The sequence below is a fragment of the Eschrichtius robustus genome, chromosome 12, assembly GCF_028021215.1.
Source record: "Eschrichtius robustus isolate mEscRob2 chromosome 12, mEscRob2.pri, whole genome shotgun sequence".
NCBI lineage: Eukaryota > Metazoa > Chordata > Mammalia > Artiodactyla > Eschrichtiidae > Eschrichtius > Eschrichtius robustus.
Window position 1 is genome coordinate 106,680,498 of NC_090835.1, and position 22,362 is coordinate 106,702,859.

The 22,362-nt window shown below is 53.1% G+C and overlaps 1 protein-coding gene across 3 annotated transcripts; it reads right to left on the bottom strand.

Annotated features, from left to right (window-relative positions):
* Positions 1–867: 867 nt before the first annotated feature.
* NQO2 (N-ribosyldihydronicotinamide:quinone dehydrogenase 2) lies at positions 868–19,985 on the bottom strand. Of its 3 annotated transcripts, XR_011075615.1 has the most exons (8): positions 19,857–19,985; positions 18,495–18,638; positions 16,799–16,963; positions 10,717–10,847; positions 8,485–8,598; positions 7,492–7,593; positions 5,686–5,924; positions 868–4,253 (listed from the first exon to the last, which is right to left on the bottom strand). XR_011075615.1 is itself a non-coding variant. In XM_068557207.1 (7 exons), the coding sequence occupies exons 2-7, from the start codon at positions 18,499–18,501 to the stop codon at positions 5,748–5,750; spliced, it is 696 nt and encodes a 231-aa protein (XP_068413308.1). In that variant the 5' UTR covers positions 18,502–18,638; positions 19,857–19,985; the 3' UTR covers positions 868–5,747. The 3 variants fall into 3 exon arrangements, 2 of the variants coding, with proteins under 2 accessions (XP_068413308.1, XP_068413309.1); XM_068557207.1 differs by having other exon boundaries at positions 868–5,924; XM_068557208.1 differs by lacking the exon at positions 7,492–7,593 and having other exon boundaries at positions 868–5,924.
* Between the last annotated feature and the right edge of the window lie 2,377 nt (positions 19,986–22,362).

The following is a 22,362-nucleotide window of genomic DNA, read 5'->3' on the forward strand; positions in this document are numbered from 1 at the left end:
GGTTCTGAGCACAAACCCTGGAACAGGTGCTTTGGTGTGAGCCTCAGCTCTGCAAGGTGTTGGGGTGGGACCCTGGCCAAGGTACTTCAACTCTCAGTTTACCCATCTGTAAAATGGGGCTAATAATAAGATCTTACAGCCTACCAGCTCGGGCCGGGAGAAACTGCACAAAATACCATCCTTCATCAGGGATTCGGGAGTTCAAGTGACATATGATCTGATTCCTGATAACCTCTGTCCTCAATACAGCTTCATAAAACCGATGACTGAATGTATTTACATTTCAACACATCCATCCCGCTTGACAGAAAGAGAGGCAAACAGAAATCAGACATACCAGGGAATTCCCTGGTGGTCTGGTGGTTAGGACTCCGCACTTTCACTGCTGGGGACCCGGCTTCAATCCCTAGTCAGGGAACTAGGATCCTGCAAGCCCCGAGGTGTGGCAAAAAAAAAAAAAAGAAATTGGCCCCAGGACTTGGGGACCCCGGACAGCTCTTCCTGGGGCCTCAAGGAAAGGATTACAATGTGCAAGGCCAGGGGCTCCTGGAATCTTACACAACCAGTGGGGAAACTAAGGAAGGCCAGACTCCCTGATTTCACAGATGGGGAAACTGAGGCCCAAGAAGGCTGATCAGCTTGTTCAAGGCCACTCAGTCAGTGCAGAGGTGGGACTGGGCGGGGGGCCCTGAGCCGCCCTCAGGTCTCTGCACGGCAGGGTCTCACCCTGTCCTCCTCCTCCTTTGTTCACTACACATACTTAACCCATTTGGTGAGAAAAATAACTTGATATATTACTATACAATTTGTTCCAACTTTATACACCTCTGTGTGTTTTTATATTATAACCATATTCCAAAATTAATCTATTTTCACTGGAGTATTTATTTCCATGTAGACACTAACCACGCTTGTTGAATTTAGGATTTCTCTAGTTGCAATTTCTATAAAGCCACTTGAGCAAAAAAGGCAATGTACTGCCTCCCATGACTAGAGAACTGAAGATGGACATGGCAGCTTCAGGCAGGGATGGATCCAGGTGTCAAAGGATGTCCTTAGGAAGTCGTCTCTTTCTGTGGCTTGGATGACCTGTCCTCAGTGTGGCTTCACCTGCAGGACGGCGCTCTCTCCTCATAGCCCCGACCAACCTACAAGGTCACAGCTCCAAGTCCAGAAGCCAGAAAAGTCTCCTCCTTCCCAAGTTTAACCTCATTTTCTGGGGCAGGGACGCTGCTTGGTGAGGGGTGTCAAGTGCCACTCCTGGGTACTGAGGGGCCGTCCCCCTATGATACGACACGGTTGGTTGACAGGGCATGTTTCCCGAAGGAAAACCCAGTGTGGCCATGAAAAGAAACATGAGCAGACGTGGGTCAGGCAAACACGGCCGTTCAGGACACCTGCCGCCTCAGCCCAGGGGGCGGCCACGCGCTCTGTCGCCACCCGATCCCAGGCTCGCCGGTTGCTTCCAGGGAGGAACCAGATGCGCTGGGCTCAAATCCCGTACCTGCCCCACTCTAGCCGTGACCTCGGGCAAGTGTCGTAGCCTAACTTTGCCCCAGTTTCCGCATGTGTAACATGGGGGCACCACAGTGCTTGCTCACGGGGGCACGGTGAGGGTCAGACGAGGTGGTAACACATGCGTGGATTCAGCACCCAGTATATGTCGGCTGGTATTACTCATGATTAGCATTGCTAAGGAAATAAAACTTAGTTCAGAAAACTACTTTCACCTTGTATGTAGCATTTCCTTAGCACACATTCTGTACGTGGAATTGCCGAGGCAAAGGCCGCCTGCGTTTACAGCCCTTGTTACTTGTTGCCAGGCTGCTCTCAACAGCTCTGAGCTGCTTAACAGTGTCGCAGGCGGGGGGCCCTGTGCTCGGGGACCCACGTGATCCCCAGCCTCTGGCCTTGCCTAGGATGACCTTCCTTTAAGAGCAAAACAAAACAGCCTGAGCACACACCCGGCAGAGGGAGGGCCACCTGGGGTGCGGGCTGTCCCCCACTTCCTTCATCACCCCCCGCCCCCGAGCTGCTGCTGTGCCCTCGCCTTCCTACACCCCCTTCCCGCTGCCGTTCCCTGGGCTGTGCCCCGCCGGAGACCCGTGCCCATTCCCTCTCCCAAACTTTCAGGCTTCCAGGAGCTGCTCCCAAACTCCTGCCGCCTTCCTTACACTGAACAACATAAGTCTCTTCCCTCTTTTTTTTTAAAACCAACCTCCATCCAAACTAGGCTCTGGAGCCTACATCCGCATCACCAAAGAGAACTTCTGGATGTAAAAAGGCCCCGTGCTCCTAAGAAAAACGGTGCCAGGGCTTTAGGACGTTTAGGGAGCACCTCGTGGATGGGCGCTGCTCGGACCCGACTTTCCTGGAGCGAACAGCCTGGGGAGGGAGACAGACGGGACAGCGAGAAAGCCCTCGTGTGTTTCCCGTAGAAACAGAACGCCACAGAGATGTTTTTAAAGCCGTGAGGAAGGCAGGCACAGGACAGGGCCTCCGACTCCATCCAAGGGGTGGTGGAGGGCCCCTTAACCAGGTGACGTGAAAGGTGGGTGCAGAGGGTGATGACGGGTGGGGCACACCTGAGAGGGAGCGGCCTGCACGGAGGCCCTGCAGCAGGAGGGGCGCGGGTCCCCGGCTGGCTGCGGAGACACGGGGGCAGGGCCGCGGACCAGCCAAGGATGCTGGCCGTTCCCAAGAGCACGAGAGACCCGGGCAGAACCAGTAAGCCTGGAGTGGTGAGGGTGTGCGCGCACATGGTTGAAGGTTACTCTAAGCGCTCTGCAGAAAATGGTTTGTAACGGGCAGAAGTGCAGGAGGGCAAGTCACTTGGGAGGTTGCTGCAACAACCCAGACAAGAAAAGGTGGCACCTTGGACCAGCACGGTGGAAGTGGGGATGCAAACAGCGCGCAAGTGGGGGCGTACGTGACGCGTACGCAGTCCAGCAAGGCGTGGAGCTTGGCTGGACGCGAGTCAAGGTGAGGCCCAGGTCCGGGCCCGAGCATCCGATGACCGTTGCTGCCACTCACTGAGATGAGGGGCAGTGACGGAGGCTGGGAAGCAGAAGGACCCCGCGGATGACACGCTGGGCAAAGAGACGACACGACACAGACGGCAGACCTCGGACCCGGCGGTGACCTCCTTGCTTGCCCGACCCCGCTCCCGGGCCAGGGAGGAAACAAGGGCAGCGAGGACCTGGGCAAACGGGGGGCGCGATGAGCAGCTGTGAACAGAGGAACCATGTGGAGACACCGAGGGTGACGGTGACACCCAGGGCGGCAACGCCCGGCAGAAGCCCGGCCGAGAAACTACTCCTCCGGGCAGCGGTCGGTCGGCTGACGCCCCTGGAAAGAGGGCTGGGTCCCCAGCGCCACTGAAGCGCTCACCTCCACACGGCAGGCTAGCTGGCTCCTCAGCGACGGCGCGTCCGGCTGCCTCTGCGAACATACGCAGTGGTGCCAGCAACGCCAAGAAGCCTCTGCAGAGAAAAGCCCCAAACCCACCGGCCTCAGGAGGAGGGGCGAGAAAGAGGAAGGCTTCTGGGTGAAGACACAAATACAAAGGCACGCGCGACTGGTTTCCCTCCAGACGCGACCGTGGGGGCACCCACGCACTTTCTATCTCATCTGGCACGACTGCCGCGAGATCTTAGCGGAGATGGCTCTGCAGTTATGTGAAGGGGAATCTGTGGCTCCTGCGTGCATACTTTCGGATGAAGATGGAATCAGAAGCTAGAACTTCGATACTGAAGGGGAGGGCGAGGCTCAGGGGAGGCGCAAGCGCCCCAGGAAGCGGCCTCTCAACAAAAGCAGCTGGACCGTCCGGAGCAGGCCACGCGCGAACAGTCGCCATCAAAGACGTTGCATTGTGTGTATTCTGAGGATGGTCTGCTGGTGCTGAACGGGGAAGAGAAAACCTCTGAGGAACGTGTTCAAGCGGGGGCCAACTGGGAAGCTCCTTTCCTTGGACAGACACCAGCTGGGATCTGCGTCCCAGGGAGCACAGAGGAAGCTGACGGTTAGATTCAAACCCTCGATGAGAAGGAGGTTCGGTGGCTGTCATCTACCCGTCCCAGCAGGGATGGGGCCACAGACGACCAGGCTGAGGACACCGCAGGAGAACGGAAGGCTTTCTCCAGCGTCCTGAGGCATTCAGTATTCAAATCCCATCTTTGCTTCAAAGCGCAGGGTCCAGTATGAGGGCTTTCCTGAGCGTCCCAGCACATATGGGATGAAGAAGGCTCAAGGGGCTGCAACAAACATGGCATTTAAAGGACCTATACATCAAACACATGTGAAAGAACAGAGGACGGGAGAGATTTTGAAGAAGATGCTTCTGAAAAAGAACAGGGCCCAAGAGAGAGTCTGAAGAAGGCAGTTCCAAAAGTCTGAAGAGAATGGTCTCGAGGGAACCTAAAAAGGAGAGTCTCAGAAAAGATTATGAAAGAAGTCTGGAGGTGACCCTGAGAAGGAATCTGAGGAGGACGGCCCCAAAAAGGGTCTGAGGAAGATGGAAGAAAGAGAATCTGAGGACTGTTCTGAAAAAGTTTGAAGAAAATGGCGTCAAAAAGGAGTCAGAAAGAAATGACCCTGAAAGATCAGATGCTGATTTGAGGATAACAGCTCTGAGGGAAGGTTCAGATGAAAAGGAAGAAGATGCACATGAAATACTATCTGGTGGCGACTTCCCTGGTGGCACAGTGGACACGACTCCACGCTCCCAAAGCAGGGAGCCCAGGTTCGATCCCTGGTCAGGGAACTAGATCCCACACGCCGCAACTAAGAGTTCGCAGGTCACAACTAAGGAGGCTGCAGGCTGCAACTAAGACCCGGTGCAACCAAAAGTAAATATTAAAAACAAAACAAAAAGAAATACTATCTGGTGATGCATCAGGTGAAAAAGAGGAGAAAGAAAATGAGGACGGAAAAGGGTCTGAAGATGCTGGGGGGTGGAGGGGCGGGGGAGGGGGAGAGGAAGGTGAAAGGTGTGTGACGAGGGGAATCCAGCGGGAAGCTGGGACAGTCTGATGGGAGCGGGGCTGGGATACTGAGCAGAAGGGCCCTGACCCCAGGCAGCTGCTCTGTCCTGGGCAGTGACGATGACCGTGACGATGGGGGGAGGGGGTGGGGGGAAGGGATCTAATTCCTCAAACCCGCTTTGGGGGAGACACTCCACCTACACGTGCCCACACCTTGAGGTTACCGTCAGTCACGTTCCCCGAGCTCGCACAAACTGACAGGATGCCTTCTCACTACTGCTTGGAAACCTCGTTGTAACGGGCACGCAGGGATTGTGAAAATACGTTAAGTGGCTGCTCAATTAAAACTTCACAGTCAGGATGCAAGTAAAAAAAAAAGATGGAAGAAGTAAGTCCAAACAGAGCACTCAAACACGAGCTGTGAAACAGACTTCACTTTTCTATGAAAACAGAAATTCAAGTTGAGTTATGGCATAAAACAAAACCAAACCTAACAAATCCAGTTCCAAGCCAGGAGAACTACAGAAAAACACCACTACCCGCGAAGGCTGAAGACAGGGAGATGGAAAAATATTACAAATGAAAAGAAAGCCTGGGAGAATACGGACATGTGTCAGGAGAGAATCCGGGACAAGCAGCGGGTGACGGGAGCCGCGAGTCGGCCTACAGGACCCTGGAGACACAGTCACATCACCCCACACACCTGCTGCTCTGTTGTGCCGTCGTTTATTACACACACCAGCACCTCCCAGCACGGCCCCGAGGTCACTGCCCGAAGTACCAGGGGGGCCAGCAGGGGATGGGCTCCTCCTTCCAGATGGTCTTCAGCCTCTGCGCCCAGGAGGCCACCATCCCCCTTCTTTCTTCTTCTGATGCAAATTCAGGAGCAAAACTGATATGAGGGGCAAGGACTTTAAATCCACAGAAGTGCAGCGTGCCGTGCTACAGCCGCAAAGAAAGGAGAGCGATGAGAAGCCGCCCTGCACACGCCATCCGTCCAGTCACCAAAGGGGACAGAACACCTTTCATGCTACCAGTTAACCGAAAACAACGGAAATGCCCCAGAACCTCAGGACACGGCCGCTACCAGGGAGGCGAAGAGTGCTGGGCAGCGGCAAGTTCCAAATTCTACTCTGATAACTGACATTAATCTTTAATCTCTGCTGTTGAGTCAGACACTAAAGTTTACGGTTTTGACTGGCTAGGCAAATTATGGCAAGTCATGCGATGGAATATTCCAGAATGAGCTTATTTTAGCTACAATGTGCCACCATGGAAGGCTGTTCAAGATATGCATTAAATGTAAACAGCAAGAAGAAACGTGAAGCAGTATTTGTGGCACACCGTTTATGTAAAAAGATAAACATGATAAGCCTAATCATTAAAAGTATATATTTAAAAATATATATGGGCTGTAAAGAAATACATCAAATCATTGAAAGTGATTACTTTTAAGGGAGGAATTAAGGGGACTATTTTTATATTTTATAATCTCATTCTTTTCTATGATATGTACTTCTGCAAACTGAAAAAAAGGTGAAGATATTTTAAAAGCAGAAATTTAAGCCTGGCTCACGGCACCTAGGCGGCCCCGCGGCCTCTGCAGAGGGAGTTCGGGCTTCCGCAGCTGAGCAGCACTGCACGGGATGACTACCCCGTCTCCTTTCAGAGATCATTTTTCTAGAAATATCACTGTCCTCCGCCTGCACTCCTTCCCTAAACCCACACCCTGTCCAGGCCTGCCCCATCAGGTGGGTGGGAGGCCGGGACCCACACCACCGCCTGCATTTTTAAAGCTCACAAACCCTTAACTACGTGATCTCTTCTGAGCTCAACACACATCCCTAACAGCCTAGATGGGCAGCTTCCATGCAGGTCGCTGGGTCTCCCAGGAGTTCCCTATGGGACATGGGGGCTGACCCAGGGCCCCCAGTTCCCTTCCTCGGCTCTGCCCCTCACCAGGGCGCTTCCGCTGACCGCCGTCCTCACCGACCCCGCGCCCAGGGAGCAGAGGCAGCCCGGCGTCCGCCTGGGAGCACAGCCCGGAGCCGAGTCCTGGGCTCCTGGAGGGGGGGGGGGTGGGCTCTGGCGAGGCGCCCAGCCCCTGGCTCCATGGAGACGTGCCCACTCACGAGGCTGTCGGATGCGGGCCGGGGAGCCTCTTGCCAGGGTTCCAGGCGATCCTGCCTCAGGAAGCAGAGCCAGAGCGTGGATGGCTCTACCCTCCCGAGTCGTGACACACACGGGCCACCGTGGGGCTCCTGTGTACCCCAGAGCACACCAGCCAACTAGGTTTGGCCTGGCCTCTGCCCAAACGACGGCAGAAGCTGTCCTGATAACACGTGTTTTCCTCATCGGCCAGCCTTTCCAGTGTTGCCAAGTAAATCATTAAAGAGGGCAGAGGCTGCCACTTCTGTACCCAGGGAAGTCACAACGGTCTGGCCTTCAGGCCTATGTCACACCTCCTTTGTACCAGGGGAGCTGCGGGGCAGGGAGGGGTGTGGTGTACCTGGAGGGGCCACAGGAAGTATCGGAAGTCTCCGCTGGCTCCCGTTTTCCAGTACATGTCGGCCGTGCCGCCCGTGGTTAAGGACAGGATGGCCAGTTTACCCTGCAGAGGACACAGCACACGCCCTGGTGCGACCCCAAAGGACAGGGCAGTAAAGGCCACCGTGACTCCAGCCCAGAGGTTTATAATGACCGGGAGGGAAAACCCGAGGCCAGCTCCCTTGCACCCTTCCCTGATGGAAAGACACACATTCCCATCTCCGTCCAGCCCAGCTGCAGGTGACAGCTACATCAAATGGAGAGAGCAGGGGACAACCAGAGGAACGGACGGGGCGCACACAGAGCTGACAGGCCCCGGCGCTGCTGGAGAGCAGGCTTCAGGGATGCAGGGGAGGAGTGGACGAGGCCGAGGCCAGACCTCGGAGCGGCTGGGAGGGCAAATGGTACCGCCCGCGGTGCCCGGCTCCTGGGGCCACTCAGCAAAGGGTGGCATCTTTTCACGGTCCAAGACGGATCTCATGACTCAGTGTTTTCTTTATATGCACTTATTTTCTGAGGATCTCAGAATTTAAAATGTCATTTGTTTTAGTAGGAAATCCATAGCTACCACGTCCCGTGCATCTGCCAGGTTCCCCGCAACCTCTTCCCTGGGGGCGAGATGTTATCCTGTTTTCAAGGTGGTTACGTGACGCCCAGAGGTGACCTGGCGCGTGGCCAGCTGTGAGCCCGCATCGTGGAGCAGGTGCCCCCCGGCAGCCGCCCCCAGGCCAACCCAGGCCTCCCTGGCTGAGCACGCAGACGGGCGTGGACGCTCTGTATCCCTTGCTGGAAGAAAAGCCCACGACCTCGGAAACGATGCTTTCTCGCCCATGTAACCACAAGGGGCCTTACGCACAGCTGGCGCTCAGTGTTTGGTGAAAAAATGCAAACTGGGAGTGACTTGCTGAGACGCCCCCTCCAGCCCCGATGGACGCCGCCCCTCATCGGGCCGTACCTTGAGGAGGCCGTCGTCGTAGAAGCCCGGGAGGTCGAAGGCGAAGCCCTGGCACAGCACCCTGTCCATCCAGCCCTTCAGGACGGCCGGCACGCTGAACCAGTACAGCGGGAACTGCGGGAGGGGCAGGCAGGGAGCGCTGGGGTCGCTTCCGTGCTCCTCTGCCTGGCGTTCGGGGGAGCCTCCTCCCCGGGCCCAGGCAGGCAGGTGTCCGCAACACGGCGGGGAGGCTTCTCCCCCTTCTCTGAGGCGCGCGTTGTGGCGGTGACGGCCGGCGGGGCGGGCAGGGCCGACAGCGTGCTGGTCGCTGTCACAGCTGGCGCTGCGTCCCCCGTGACGGTCCCTGACTGCTTGCCCCTGACTGAGCGGGCCAGGAGGTGCTGACCCCCAACCACGGGGCCAGAGCGAGGGTGTGGGAAAGAGTCTGCCCGTTTCCCCACCCGGGGGTGAGACTCGGCATCTGGGAGTCGGGCTGGGGTAGGTTCTGAGAATTCTGCTCCTCAGATTCCACACACCAGCAGCACGGTCTCCCTGGAGTCCACTCCGGTCCCCACAGAAGCCCTAACACTGTATCCAACAATATCGTCAATGAAAAGAGATGAACACATGCAATAACCTGTTACCAAAGCTAGAAGGAAGCCCGTGTTTCACGTGCTTTCACTATAAATCTAACTCAGGACTTGGCACTGAAATCCCAGCTCCACAACCTACTGCTGTGTGACGTTGGCAAGTTACTTAACCTCTCTGGGCCTCCATAGCCTGATCTGCAAATCACTCACAGCACTGTGGTGAGTGTCAATGACACATCACAGTGCCCAGAACAGGGTAAATGCTCAGTGAGTGGTGAGCTATGGTCACAGTAGCAGTGGTCGTGGTGAATGACATTTTTATTAGTGTTGAGCAAAAAAAAATAAACATACATGCAGAGGCTCTGGGCAGAGTACGGGGAAAAGGGGTGGGGATGGGGAGAAGACAGGTGAAAAGAGGCAGGAATAAAGAAAGACTCCCACAGAGGGAACAGGCCTTGGCTGGTGTTCACCTTCCAGTTACAGGGGAGGAGGAGGGGGAGGAGGGAGCCTTGGGCTCCGTGTGCTCAGCCAGGAGCCCGCAGCGGAGGGGAGACAGAGCTGCGTGGGGTTCTGCTCGGACCAGGGGCCGGACTGCTGGGCCATCGTCACACGGCTGCATGGCCCTGCGTGACTACCGGCGTGCCGGTGGTAAACCGCGGGCACTCAGGTGTAAGGAGGATGGAAGAAGGTCCGCACTTGGACCACACCCGGAGTCAAGGTCGCGGGGAAGCGGGGCGGGCAGACGCAGGGCTGCCGCTTCCGCGTACACAGGTGTAGTCTATGGGGCGTTTCTGCGCTGTGTCTGGAAACCGGCTCTGCGCCCACCGCAAGGGTGGTCCTGTTCTCCCGCCCCCGCCCCGCCCCTCAGCAGGTTGGAAAACAGAGACGATGTGGACCCAGGAGATCCCTTCCTGGGAGGCTGGATCTAGTGGTGTGGGGCAGAGGCAGAGCAGCCAGATCGGAGAGGAGCAGCTGCCATGGGGAAGGGAGCAGACACCCACACCCCGTGCCACGGCCCTGAAGCCCGCCACGGCCTGTCCTCGGGTTCCGGGGACCCAAGTGATCAGGGCCCTTACGATAAATCCCCTTCTCTCCTGGCCTGACTTGGATTTCTATCCACCCAACGATTCCCCAAAAGTACATTTACTCTGTGGCCATGACGCCCGCCTGGCTGGCCGTGGACGTGGCATCCTGGGCAGCTCTCGTGCAGTGAAGCCTGCCTGGGACAAAGGTAAGTGAGCACCAGGCGACGGTAGGGGGGTGAGGCCGCCCACGGGGCTTAGGGGAGATGATCCTCCTCCTGACGACCAGGATACTTAAGGCAGCAGCTGCATCTGGCCCAAAGCACTCTGACAAACACCCACGCAGACAAACCTGGTTTCCATGCAGCCCCGCACCTCCCGGGCTGGGGACCAGAGAACGAAGGCAGAACCTTCTGCAGGGTCGGACGTTTCGGGACCACAGGCTAAAGGGAAATCCCTGCTGTTTACGTGGGGGTCAGGATCTGAATGGGGGGTATGGGCTCCCTGGGTCTCCGCACCCAACGAGACAGAAGTAAGCGCGCAGATCGTAGCACCACCGCCAGGAGCGTGAACTCAGTACCGGGAAAGACTCTGCACACAGGACAAACCAAATTCGTTACCATAATCCGAGGGAAACAAACCTGAAACATCACTAGGTCGGCCTCCTGAACCTTTTTCTGCTCCGCGATTATGTCGCTGGTCAGAGACCTCTTCTTGCAGGCCTCGTATGCTTCCACACCGTAGCTGAAGAACTCGGGGCTGGAGAGGGCGCCTGGAAGAACAGGACAGGGGTTCTCGCCCAGGGGGCAGCCGCGGCCCATCCCGCCAATCCCACCAGCGCCACTGCTGCCTGGACGTCACTCCCCACCCCCAGCAGGCCACCGGGCAGTCACGGAGACCTGAGCACGCGCCAGGCCCTGGGCTCAGACTGTGGACGCAAAGAGAGGAAGCTACGTCCTTACCTTCCCCTAAGGGACTCAAAGTCCAGTAGGAGAGGTGGATGAGTAACCACACGATAACACACAGAACACGACCACCCAGCCAGCTCGGTGTAACGTTACGGCAGACGGGCCTCACACCCCACAGCCTAGAAGCAGGGGATCTCACTCTGCGTGTGCAACAAGCGCTGCAGCCAGCTCTGCGGGGGCGGGTTAGGAGCGCACCCTGGGGATGAGTCAGTGAACAGGGTTCTGATGACGGAGTAGGAGTTTCAGGCAGCCTGGAGAAGCGGGGGACCTTCTGGGCAGAAGACGCAGACGGGGAAACTTGGCCAGCCCAGGAGTGGGACACTGGGAGCACAGCCGAGAACCTGCAGTGAGAGGCCGGGAGGCCCGCAGGTGATGTGACTGCAGGAATGGACCAGGGCTTGTGAGCCCGGCCGAGGGGCTTAAGCTTCTCCTGCACACAGGGGGCTGCTCCCCACGTATATAGTGAATGCTCCAATTCAGCTCTGGAAAAGCTCACTGTGGCCCCAGCGATTCAGGAGAAGGCCTGGTAGGGGAGTGGCTCAGGCAGCAGCAGCGGGGGGGAGGGGTCGGGCTGGAACCTGCAGCACCTGACCCTGACCCTGACCCTAACCCTAACCCTAACCCTCGATAACTAGGCTGAAAGCCAAGTTAACACTTTGACCTAGGCCTTCAGTGGGTTCTCCTCAAGCAGCATGCTTCACCCAGCCGCGCTGATCAGTGTTAACAACAGTCGCCCGTGGCTGAGGATCCCCACGTACCACGCCAGGCTCTGCAGCATCACCTTGCTATGTTCGTAACAACCCGACAGGCTGGCTAATTCCGACCGACCAGAGAGGAGGTGGAGGCTGAGGGCCGAGCTCAAGGCCACGGGTCCCACATGGCAGCAGAGGGGACGACGGGAGGCCCAGGTGCCGCCCCTGCAGCACGCGGCCTGCAGAGGAGCCCAAGGAGAGGCCAGCCCTTCAGCAGCCACAGCTGAGAACGTGCCAGGGCTCTGCTTCCTCCCTCAGCCTCCCCGGGGTTCATTTTCATTCAAAGCACCTGTTGGGACCCTTCTGTGCATGAGGTTCTGTACCGACCAGAGACCCTGAGCAGGAGAGCCTGTGTCTCAGGCAGGCTGCCGCCCACCGGGTGTGGAGCCCACAGAGGACACTGGGTGCTTCTGATAATGGTACACGGACAATAAAATGTGCATGGGCCACGTATGTTCTAGATAAAATTAAAAAGTAAGTATCAAAGCAAAGGTATCCAAATGTCATGGGAAAACGGGAATATTTTTATAAGTGAGGGTATGGAGAGGACTTTCTTAGTAAGACAGGGAATCCAGAGCCATGGAAACATACTGACTCATAGCTTGAAACGAAAGCTGGAGACAAAGTAAGCCTAAGTCAACAGGGGAACTGGTAAGTTATAGCAGGTACCATGAAGTGCCATGCAGTCATTAAAAAGACTCCCAAAAGCTCTAGTGAATAAAGCAAATCCCCACTTACATCTGTACCTACAGAGTTTCTAAGCTCTACACAGATATGCATTTTGCTGATATTTGGAGTAAGATCTACAATGATCCACACCACAAAGTTCGGCCTGCTTGTCCCTGGGGGCCATGCAGGACCAGGAGGGCGCGTGAAGGGGCTTGCTGTTTTCACCCTCTGCCCACCTGTTCACCATATTTAAGATACTTTATACAAAGAGCTCGTGTCACTTGATTCACTGAAAACCAGTGGCTCCTCCACATAATACTCTCTATCTCCCCAGTCCCTGCTTTGCTATTGGCTCAGTGAAAAGAATTATTTGGTTTATTAAAAGGGAATAGACAGGGACCTCCCCGGTGGTCCAGTGGGCAAGACTCCATGCTCCCAATGCAGGGGGCCTGGGTTCGATCCCTGGTCAGGGAATTAGATCCCACATGCCGCAACTAAGACCCCGCGCGGCCAAAATAAATAAATAAATAAATATTGTTTTTTTTAAAAAAAGGGAAGGGCTCCCCTGGTGGCACAGTGGTTGAGAATCCGCCTGCCAATGCAGGGAACTCGGGTTCGAGCCCTGGTCCGGGAAGATCCCAAATGCCACGGAGCAAGTAAGCCCGTGCACCACAACTACTGACCCTGCGCTCTAGAGCCTGCGAGCCACAACTACTGAGCCTGCGCACTGCAACTACAGAAGCCTGCATGCCTAGAGCCCGTGCTCCGCAACAAGAGAAGCCACCGCAATGAGAAGCCCGCGCACCGCAACCAAGAGTAGCCCCTGCTTGCCACAACTAGAGAAAGCCCACGCGCAGCAACAAAGACCCAATGCAGCCAAAAAAATAAATCAATAAAATAAATAAATTAAAAAAAAAAGAAGGGAAGACAAGAAGAGACAAGGATGTCAGCTATTACCATCAGCACTGAATACTAAATCTGGGGATCTTGTTAACCCAATAGCAAACAGAAGGAAATTAAAGGTAATTAATTTAAAATTAAAATTCCTGGAAAACCACAGGTGAAATTATCATTATTTGCAGGTGATCTGACTGTATGTCAGGAAAGCCCCAGAGAATCAGCTGAAAACTACAAACAGTAGGAAAATTAGTAGCAGCCACATACACGCACACACAGATTAGTCCTCTCCATATAGAGCAGGGGACCCCAACCCCCTGGCCGCAGACTGGTACCCGTCCTCGGCCTGTTAGGAACCGGGCTGCACAGCAGGAGGTGAGCGGCGGGCCAGTGAGAGAAGCTTCCTCTGCATTTACAGCCACTCCCCATCGCTTGCATTACCGCCTGAGCCATCCCTTGCCCCAGTCCATGGAGAAACTGTCTTCCACGAAACCCATCCCTGGTGCCATAAAGGCTGGGGACTGCTGACACAGAGGAACAAAACCCAGTTAGTAAGAATTATGTGAGAGCTGCATGAAGAAAACTCGTAAACAGACCTGGAAGGTTGCAAGAGCACATGAGCAAATGAGGAGCCACGCCCGTCACTCGAACAGAAAGAACTTTACGAGGCTGAGTCATCTGTAAACTTAATGGGACCTCAATAAAAAGATCATCTGTTACCTTTTGAATCTTGCCACCCAAAGGCTGGCACTTGCCATCTGCCTCTACAAGGATTAAGTCACAAACTGCTGTGACCACTGACCTTCAACACGCCCTGAAAGGAGTTCAGGGTGGAGATCAGGAATGAGGCGCCCTGTGCTCCCGGAAAAACTGGCAGAACAGGCCTTCAGAGATTTAGATCTTTCCAGGAGAAGATTTTATGAGCCCAATTCTTGCACCTCTTCGTATCTAGAAAAGCACTAACATCACTAACGGAGACATGTGCTCCTCGTGACCAGCAGCAACCTTCTGCCAAACTGTGTGCTCAACTGCACGTACCCCCTTCACCAAAATCACACATATCCTGACTTCCCCCCTCACCTCTTCAGAGCAGTTCCTCAGAGCTCTCTGAGAGGCTGTCTCCTGGGCTATGGTCCTCATTTTGCCCCAAATGAAACTTAACTCACAACTCTCATGTTGTGCATTTTTTTTTTCAGTCGACAATCTGGAAAGCTAATTCAAAAGATTTTATGGAAAAGTAAAACTAGTCAGAAAAAAAATAGAAAATAAGACAAATGAGGGTGACCTAACTCTATCAGATATTAAATAAATTATTTGCCAAAATAATTAAAGCCATGTGGTACTGAGTCATGGATAGGAAAACAAAACCAGAATACAAAGTTTAGAAGAGAATAAAACATATGTGGGAATTCAGATCACAATGAAGGTGGCATTTTAAATTGGGGCAAATAGCTGGATCATGTAACAAATGGTGATGAGAGAGCTGGGTAAGTACTTGGGAGAAACGACCCACACCTCACATCATACACCAAAGTAAACTCTGAATAGAGAACGTACTTAACTCTAAAAAGTGGAGCCTGTCAAATACCAGAAGAAACTATATAACACCTTTAAAAAATAAGCTTAGACTTTTCACGACACAAAACACACAGGTCAAAAGCCAACTAAGCACAAGTAAATGACATTCTGCACGAAAAAAGCCACCACAGTAATGTGGACTAAAAAAAAAATAGGTAAAAATATATTTACAATTCATATACAAAACTGTGTACTCAGGGACCATTTTTCCACCTGTCAGATTGGCAATTATCAAAAAATTGGTAAAATGAGGAAACGAGCACTTGCAAACACTGCTGGGGGTAAACTGGCACAGCACCTACAGAAAGCAGTTTGATATTATCTACGAAAATTCAAAACGCACATTCCCTCTGATCAGCAACTCCATTCTAGATATACCTGCACAGACAGGAAAACACATATGGCCACGACTGCGCACTGCAGCTCTGTTATCATAGCAAAAGTGAGAAACAACCAAAAATGCCCATTAGTGGCAGCTACTTAAACCATGGCTCCTCCATACAATGGGGGACTTCGCAGCAGAAAAAAAGCAACATGCAAAACAACGTATGTAATATGTTCCCATTTTTTAAAAAGCGGAGGGAAAATGGAGGCTATGCCCTTAATTGCTTTAGGTACATCAAGAGATAGCGCAGACTCACTCCAGAAAGATGCACAGGTAACGGGTGACACTGGTTTCCTTGGGGGCAGAGAAACCGGGTGGCTGGGGACAGGGGAAAGAACTTGCACTGAGACCTTTTTGACTTGAGAACTCTCCATCATGTGCAATGATAACCTTTGTTTTCAAACTTTTAAAAAAAATTACAAAGAAGGCAAAATCCCCCAAACAATCTGATTTAAAAATGGGCAGAGGATCTGAACAGACATCTTTCCGAAGAAAACACACAGATGGCCAACAGGCATGTGAAAAGATGCTCAACATCACTAATCATCAGGGATGCACATCAAAACCATAGTGAGATATCACTTCACACCGGTCAGAATGGCCATCATCAAAAAGACAAGAGACAACAAGTGCGGGTGACGACGTGGAGAAGAGGGGACCCTCATGCACTGCTGGTGGGAATGTAAAGTGCAGCCACTATGGAGAACAGTGTGGAGGTTTCCTCCCCAAAATTAAAAATAGAGCTACTACCCAGCAATCCCACTTCTGGGTATTTACCCAAAGAAAAGGAACACAGTAACTCAAAAAGATATCTGCACCCCTATGTTCACTGAAGCATTATTCACAACAGCCAAAATACGAAAACAACCGAAATGCCCATCAATGGATGAAGAAAAGGTGATATATAAACACAATGGAATATCATTCAGCCACAAAGAAAGAAACCTTGCCATTTGCAGCAACGTGGATGGACTTGGAGGGTATCATGCTAAGTGAAATAAGTCAGGCAGAAAAAGACAAATACTGTATGATCTCACTTATATGCGGAATCTTAAAAAACAAAACAAAATATAACTGAGCTCATGAATACAGAAAACAGATTGGTCGCTGCCTGGGGCAGGGGCAGGGGCTGGAGGGGGTGGGTAATACAGGTAAAGAGGGCCAGAAGAACAAACTTTCAGTTATAAATGACTAAGTCACGGGGATGTCACGCACAGCATGGTGACTACAGTTAAGACTGCCGCATATTTGAAAGAGTGGATCTTGAAAGTTCTCATCAAGAGGGGAAAAAAGTGAAACTATGTGCGGTGACGAATGTTAACTGGACTTGTCATCATTTTGCGATGTATACCAACATCGCATCCTTATGTTATACACCTGAAACGAATACAACGTTATGTCAATTATACCTCAGTAAAAAGACACACACAAAGAAGAAAGTTTAAAAAACCAGAGCATTTATTCCATGACTCACCAGTGATATCTTTCCTTGTGGCCCTCGGCTCAAAGTCCATGGCATAGAGATCAGAAACGGTGACGGTGCAGCCCTGCCGGCTCAGTTCAGCCACCGCCACGTCCTTCAAGGACCCGTTGAAAGACCTGGGCTCTTGGTGCGCGTAGACGATGAGCACTTTCTTACCTAAATCCGGACAAGAAACCATTTCTCTTGAAGAATAATTCCTCTTTGTCAAAATTCAACAAGGACTAAAATGACAATGAAACACGTAGGTGCATCACCGTGGTTGAAGCTAAGTAAGAAAGACCAACCCTTTTTATGGGTGACAGTTTTAAAACAATGAGCATTTTTAAAAAAATCTAATTATGTCATAGTTCATCATTACTTGAGTTTACTAACACACAAATACACGAGTAAAGTTACAATTCCTCTAGAGTAACACAACTGAGTTCCTTAAAAGCCCAATCTGTTTCATCCTCCGTAAGTTTTAGCCGTGTTGCCTAATATCATAAGAAACTACCGTGACTAATCTTTTGTGCTAACCCTTTGTCGGAAGGCATCAGCCACTGACACACAGCTCTGCTTCCTTCCCCTCCACCAAAAACTGACACTTAAGACATCAAAAATCAGATCCCTAGTCCCACAGGAGAGGCAGGGCCTGCATCAAGTCCCGCTTTTGGGGGCGAGGCCGAGGGCAAGAGGCTCTAAGAAGACCAGCGTTACAGGGCCTGGCTGTGTCATTAACACCAACAGCCTCTGAAGCAGTACTGTCCTCGTTCAGAAGATTCTGTGAGGTTAGGTACCGATTTCTTCCAGAAGGCAGCTGTGGGGATTTGTTTAAATCTTCCCTGGGAACATCTGAGACCAAAATGTTTAAACTCTTGATTTATATTATTCTGTTTAGGCCCTTAAGGAGAAAATATAAACGTCAGTTGGAAGCAAACAGCTTTGGGGCATTCAGCTGAGTGTAAAGGTTGAACCCCACAAGTGAAATTAATGATTAACAGTTTTATTTTAACCCCTCAAGACTCATTTGTTATAAAGGAACTCTACTTGGGGGCTTAATAGGAAAAAGGATACACATGAACTGGGGAGAGCGCTGCCTCCCAGGGGATATTTCATGAGGTCTGGAGACGTTTCTGGCTGTCACTTCCAGAGGGAGGCACGGCTGGCATACAGGAGACAGAGCCCAAGGCTGCTGCTAAACATCCTACAAGTACAGACAGGTCCCAAAACACAGGGCTATCTAGCCCCAAAGGTCAGCAGTGCCGAGGCTGAGAAACCCTAACGGATGACGCAATGTGTAAAATAACGTGAATGTTTATGTTCTGAAATGAAAGGATTTTCATCTTTTGTTGAAAAAAAAAGATGTCACAGAATGGGATGTGTGTGAGTCGTGCTGAATCTTTAACCATCGTGACTCTTGGGGCTCATTCACTCAGTATCTATTTATTGAGCACCTACTATGTCCTGGTGGTCATCCCAGAGGCTGGAGACAAAGCAAAGACAGCATAAGCATTAGATTTTGATGGGGCTGAAATGGACAATAAGACCAGTAAGAAAACACAAAATGAGAGAATTCCAGACAGCAGTGCACATTATAAACAAGTTTTATACGCTTCAGTGCTGTCTGGAGTTTTCATAACAAGGTATTCAATTTCTAACTAAAATTTTATTTTAAAAAAGCTTAACTCCCCCCATGGCTAATAGTCACCTGCCATATTCTAGGAAGATGGGTATTTTTCTCTCTGGACGCTGCCAAGAGGAGGGTCTGCGGTTAACCCTGGGCACGGAAGGACTGGGAGTGGTGGGCCCTGGGCTCTCAGGCGCAATCACTCTCCTCGGTGACCCCAACAATCTAGAAGAGAAAACAAACACTGAGGGACGGGGGGAGAGTGGTGGAGAGGTCGAGGTACAGCCACAGACAGGTTCAGGCAGAGGGAAGAGCGAGGGTAAGGCAGGCAGTGGGAGCGGCCAGGTGTTCAAGGAAGCCTGCGTGATGCACCTGGGGTTAAAACAGAGCGCTGGATGGTGGGAGATTCAGTCCAAGAGATGGGTGGGTCTGCAGGACAGGGGCAAAGACTTTATCCTGAGCCTAACAGAAAGCTGTTGGAGCACGTTATGCAGGAGAGTGATGGGACCTGATCACCTCGGACAGATCATCAGTGTCACTCCAGACTCAGGGACACCTCGTCCTGCAATCCCTAGGGTCAGGGCCCAAAGACATTTTGGTTTGCTTAAAAACCATTTAATTTTAATGCCTACAATAGGGCATGCATTCCCCTCTTGCTTTGCTGGGCCCAGTTTACCTATTTACATCACCCGCCAGGCCACTGGAGGCCACTGAGTTTCTGACTCCCGCTGTGGTCAATTCTCCTAGTTGTACAGAATAAGAAACTGAGGCCCAAGAAGTCGGCTACTTGCCCAACACTTCCCCCACTGACCTCCCCTACCTATTGCCCCTGCACAGCAGGGGTACCTACCCCTTCCTTGGAAATTATACACTTACCAGGTCAACAGGAAAAAAAAAACCATGTGGTGGTTAAACTCTATATATCACATCAAATGGGCTGATAGTTTGATGTACATTACTTCGTCCTAATCTCCGCGACCGTTTCTCTCTTCCTACACTTGGGTTTTTTCCATCCCCCCTAGAACTATACATAGCCGTGCAAGAAGCATACACCGAGTACACGTTTCTCTTTTCGAATTTCTCTGGCTGAGAATCTCAGGGACTAAAGTTAAAGAAGCTGAGTTCCAGGGCCTGGTACAGACCGGACGGTACGCGGGGCAGAGGCCGAGCCGGAACTCGGCGGCCCGCGGGCCCAGGCCGGGTCACCGCGACGCCCACTCGCTGACCCCGGGCTGCCCGCTTCCCGTCTGCAGCTGGGGTCAGCGCAGCCCGAGTCCAGGGCGGAGGGCAGCGGCTGAGGGCAGCGAAGGGCCTACTCACCCTGTGCCCCAGCCTCGTACTTGCAGAAGAGGAGCCTCGGGCACGCGGGAAGTGGGAACCCGCGGACACCCTCGCCCTGGGAAGGGTCCCCAAGCCCGCCCCCCGGCGTGCGCGGACACTTACCGCAGCCAGCGCGCGCCCAGAACGAGGGCAAGACGCGGACTCCCTCCAGAAGAACGTCCGACGTCCACGCCACGTTCTGGCCCCGCGGGCCACGCACTCGCAGACGTCGGCGCGCTGACGCGCTTCGCGGGGCGGACGCGGGGAGTCAGCCAGCGGGGCCCCGCCCCCGCCCCCGCCCCCGCCCCCGCCCCGAACGCAGTCCTGGCCACGCCCACTCCCCCGCCCACGAACACCGCCCTGCCTCGCCCTAGACCTGGCCCCGTCCCCGTCCCGCCCCAGAGCGCAGCCCGGCCCCGCCCCTCCCCGCCCCGCCCCCGAGCCTGACCAGTCTCGACCTCTCCCCGCACTCGGCGCCCCGCCCCGCCCTAAGCCCCGCCCCTCGCGCTCTTCGCTCGGCGCCAGCCCGGGCCCTCGTGGCCGAGCGGGACCCGGTGGCTCCGCGCGGTGGCGGCTGGAGGGATTGTAGTGCTGGGAAGATGGGGGCGCCCCTGCCCGCGCCTCACGTCTCCTCCACCCCGAGGCGGTGTCCAGGGTAACGATTGAAGGTCGCGGCATAACACTCAACGATAAAAAGGATGAACTATCGATGCACCCAGCAGCCTGTGCGAGTCTGCAGAGAATTATGCTGAACGAAAAATGCCAATCCCAAAATGGTCCGTCCTGTACGATTCCATTTATGTAACATTTTTGAGATGAGAAATTCTAGAAACGGAGAACAGATAAGTGGTTGCCAGGGTTTGGGGGGCGGGTGTGATTATAAGAGGGACCTTGTGGTGATGGGAATGTTCGGTGTGTGACCGCATCCTAGTGGTGACGTTGTACTGTGGTTTGGCCAGATGTTTTTATTGGGGAGGCTGGGTAAAGAGCACATAGGATGAAGGTTCAAGGCCAAGGAGATCCCCTAGAAGGCAGAGAGGTACTGAACCGTAGCCTGTGGATGTGTGGGCGAGGGGTGCTGGTGAGCAGTTTGGGCTAATTGTCTCCTTTTCCCTTTTTCCAGCACTTTCTGGCTTGTAACACCTCATTTGGTAGCCCACCTGCCACTGCGAGCCACCCGAGGACCCTCCCCAAACGCTCTGCCTTGATTTCCGGTGTCCTGGGATGGCCCTATAGAGCAGAAGGGAGGTTTTCCCCGCTTGTGTAATGTTCCTAATGAAAATAACTGCAGCTGCTGTTTGCACACCAGCGTCAGGGGGTGGTCTGTCTGCGGCTGATGTTTTCCTTGGGTTCAGAAGTGAGGACATGGCCTCGCTGTGACATGCTCTCGTGCCAGCAGGAGACAGGCCACCTTGTCCTGTGAGCCCAGGAGGTCCTGGGGGACGTTTTCATTTTAGAATGACCTTTATCCGAGGGAAACGTTGTAGAGGCATTTCCGAATGTATTAGAATGTCCTCAAAGATGAAATCTGGTTGTTCTCCCCCCTTTCTTGTGAGACTCACTGAGATGACGTCCTCATATCATCTTTGTGTCACAGAAAGTAAATGAGTGCAACTAAGAAAGGTAGGTGTAGGCGCTCTGAAATAACTGAAGGCAGGCTTCCTTACAGGGAGGGCGAGTGACGCTGTTGTCCCGTGGGAGGGGTGTGTGCGCGTCTTTTATGCTACGAGGACCTATAAGGAAAACAGCCAGACCTCCGGGTGGTGTGGATCCCGTGGGAGGACCCGGTAACTGCGGAGCAGCAGGTGCTGGAACCAGCCCGGGAGCCGTCCAGTCCTTGGTGTGGGAATGAAAGCGCTGAGCTCTAAGAGACCAAGATGCGACATCACCTCTGAAAACCAGCAGGTGCAGGGAACACCTGGGGCCGCGCTTTGGTTCAAGTCCGCCACGCGACAGCACCATCTTGTGGCCGCGCAAGGAATCACAGGTGGGGATGGAGCGTTGCCGGTGGGCAGGGGCAGCTGCCCGGCCCTCCTTCCCTTGGCCTTCAGGATGGTGGAAGCGCCCGTGATTGATTCAGTAGGAGCCCGTCCGGCAAAGGGAAATAACAGAACTCCCTGCTAATCTGGCATTTACTGCAAACAAATAAGATGGAACCGCATTTGTATCCTGAGTCCAAGGAGGAGGTGGTGCTCTTAAAACGAGATAAATAGATTTAGCATCAGCTTAATAAGCATCGCCTCTAGGGGCTCCCCTTGCTGTGAACAAATGCAGGCACAGGCTTAGGCATCCCAGGCAAGGGGGCAGTTAAGCCAGCTGTATACTTCCTCTTCTCCCCAACTCCCCCTGTTTGTGTTTCAGATGAAAGTTAACATCGAGGGCTACCTTAAGACTAATCAAAGTAGCCGGAACTTTCTCCTAGAGAAGTAGTTACTTTTGGTTTTATTTAATGACTTTTCTTTCCCTCTGCTAACAGCATCCCCTTTCTTTTTGGAAACAAACTCTTCCCAATAACATACTTATTTTTTTTATTGTAGTAAAATCTGTATAACATAAGATTTGCCATTTCAACCATTTTAAGTACACAATTCCGTGGCATTAATTACATTCACAATGTTATGCAACATCA